Genomic DNA, 2,819 nt, shown 5'->3' with positions numbered 1-2,819 from the left:
GGGGCGGGAGTGGGGTGGGTGGCGGAGGTTGCGCCCCTGGTGGTGATGTTTGGTTCGCGAGCACTTGCTACCAGGGGCTGTGCCAGGCGCCGGTCACGCGGTGTCTCTGAGCCGTCCTAACATGGCTGGGACACGAGTTGTTGCTGGGGGGGCTCCCACAGACCCAGGAGGTGGAGTGGGAGCTGGTCACGTGACTCGTACAGGCGTGACCACCCAGCGCTTGCCCCTGGCGCCGGGCAGGCGGGCGGGGCGGGGCGGGGCCTAGTCCCAGGTCTAGCCCCAGGATGTGGTGCCCCCAGCCCAGGTCCCCGGCAGCCGGCGGCGGAAGGAGCAGAGCTACCGCAGCGTCATCTCGGACATCTTCGACGGCTCCGTCCTCAGCCTCGTGCAGTGTCTCACCTGTGACCGGGTGGGTGCCGCGCGGGGAGGGGAGCGATGCACAGGGCTTCCCACTCAGCTTGGGGCTGGGGCACTGGCTCTCCGCCCGGTACCCCCCGACCCCTGCATTTCTCTAGAGGCAGGCCCTGGTCCTGGGGCTCCCCGTGTCCCAGGACTGGGGAGCTGGCTCTCTGCCACACACCTGTCATCTGGCAGCTGGGGTTTGGGGTGCAGACCTGGGCTCATCTGGGCAGGGCAGAACCCTGGCAGATGGAAAGCCAGGCTGACCTTCAACCTTCCCCCCATCCCAGGTGTCCACCACTGTGGAGACATTCCAGGACCTGTCACTGCCCATTCCTGGCAAGGAGGACCTGGCCAAACTCCACTCGGCCATCTACCAGAACGTGCCGGCCAAGCCGGGCGCCTGCGGGGACAGCTATGTGGCCCAGGGCTGGCTTGCCTTTATTGTGGAGTATATCCGACGGTGGGTCCACCTCCCTGCCTGCTGGAAGATAACCACCCTTGACCTGGTCTTCCTGGAGCTGGCAGCCTGATGGGCCAACAGACCTTTAACAGCAAAATACCAGCTTTCACAGGGATGAGGGTGTAGTTCGGAAGGGGCTTGAGGCTGAAGGATGCTCGTGAGTTAGCATGTTCTGTGGCCATATTGAGGTGGCCTGGTGTGAGCAGGGCCATAGATTGGAAGGCAGTATGATGGGGAGAGTGACCAGGTGGCAGCTAGAAAGGAGGGCAGTGGCTGAGTGAGGGCCTGGCCCTGCAGGGAGAGCCGGTGGGCTTTCTGGAGCCCCTGTGTGTTCCACGAAGCCTGCTTTACCCTCCTGATGTCAGGAACCTGTGCTCTGCCCTGAAGACAGGCCAGCATGGCCAGGGCCTCTTCACAGACAGGGAAGGCAAGACTCAGGGGGAGGTGACGTCACCCTCGCAAGGACACTGGCTGGTGGTCCCAGGTTTCTGGCTCCAGACCTCAGCTCATACCATGTGCCAGGCCAGGCTGCCTCTCTGGATCCAAACAGACCTCAGCCCCCCAGGCCCCCCACGTCTTACTCTTGCCAAGACCCTGGCAGCACCCCCCCACACTCGCTTTCTGTCTCTGTAGGTTCGTGGTGTCCTGTACCCCTAGCTGGTTTTGGGGGCCAGTCGTCACCCTGGAAGACTGCCTGGCTGCCTTCTTTGCTGCTGATGAGCTGAAGGGTGAGTGGATCGGGCGGGAATGGGGCTGGGGGGCTGGGTCAGCATACGGTTCAAGGTTCCGGGACGCACTCTCAGCGTCTCACCCCTGCCTGCGGACTGGGTCTGGGACTGCACACTCTGGCAGCCCCACCAGCCTGAAGCTCTTAGGGGTTCCCCTGTTTTCCTTTCTTTACTTATTTGGTGGGCAAATTGGATAGCATTCTTTAATTTTGCGTTTCCTTGATTATTGATAAGCTCAGACATTTAAAAAATACTGACTGTATTTCCCATTTTGAAACTTCCCGTTCCTGTCCTCTTCCTGCTTTTCTGTTCAGTGATTGGCATTGCGTTAACCTTTGGGAAAACCCCTTTTAATTTTTAAGTGTGGTAAGATATGTATTCCCTTCTGGAGAAGGGAAAGGCTACCCACTCCAGGATTCTGGCCAGAATTTCATGGACTATACAGTCCATGGGGTTGCAAAGAGTCGGACACAAGTGACTTTCACTTAAGACATACATAACATAAAATGTAGCGTTGTGAGTACTTTTAAGTGGTCAGTTCAGCGTAGTGTTAACTATATACATACTGTTGCGCACCCAGTCTTCAGAACGTTCTCCTCTTGCGGAGCTGAAACTCTCTGTCCCTTAGATAGCCGTGCCCGGTCTCCCCTTCCACCCGCCCTGGGCAACCACCATCCTACTTTCTGTTTTTCTGAACGTGACTATTCTACTTGCCCCATCCAAGTTGAATCATAGTGTTTGTCGTTTAGCAACTGGCCTGTGTCTCTTAGCATAACTTCCCCAGGGTTCATCCATATTATGGCAGGTATAGAATCTCCTTCCTGTTTTAAGGCCGAATAATATTCCATCATTTTGGATAGACCGTGTTTTGTTTATTCATCATCTTGTCAGTGGACCCTTGGCTTGCTTCCACCTTTTGGCTCTTGTGAATAACGCTGTAATGAACAGGGATTCACAGATAACTCTTTGAGACAGTGATTGCATTCCCTTTGGTTATATGCCCATTAGTGGGATTTCTGGGTTATTTGATCATTCTCAAAATTCTGGCTTGCTTGAAATTCTCCAAGCCAGGCTTCAACAGTACGTGAACCGTGAACTTCCACATGTTCAAGCTGGATTTAGAAAAGGCAGAGGAACCAGAGATCAAATTGCCAACATCCGTTGGATCATCAAAAAAGCAAGTGAGTTCCAGAAAAACATCTACTTCTGTTTCATTGATTATGCCAAAA

General features: G+C 55.4%; 1 protein-coding gene across 1 annotated transcript in view; it reads left to right on the top strand.

The window, feature by feature from the left end:
* The window catches only part of USP20 (ubiquitin specific peptidase 20), a 44,690-nt gene that overhangs the window by 27,675 nt on the left and 14,196 nt on the right, over positions 1-2,819 (top strand). The window contains exons 11-13 of the mRNA XM_010856953.1: positions 284-409; positions 690-862; positions 1,496-1,590. Of these exons, the coding sequence (XP_010855255.1) occupies positions 284-409; positions 690-862; positions 1,496-1,590 (394 nt within the window). The remainder of the gene's footprint in view (positions 1-283; positions 410-689; positions 863-1,495; positions 1,591-2,819) is intronic.

This window comes from Bison bison, unplaced genomic scaffold (assembly GCF_000754665.1).
Source record: "Bison bison bison isolate TAMUID 2011002044 unplaced genomic scaffold, Bison_UMD1.0 scf7180017864375, whole genome shotgun sequence".
Taxonomy (NCBI): Eukaryota; Metazoa; Chordata; class Mammalia; order Artiodactyla; family Bovidae; genus Bison; species Bison bison.
Note: the sequence above shows the minus strand (reverse complement) of the source record. Positions and strands in the feature narration are given on the sequence as shown.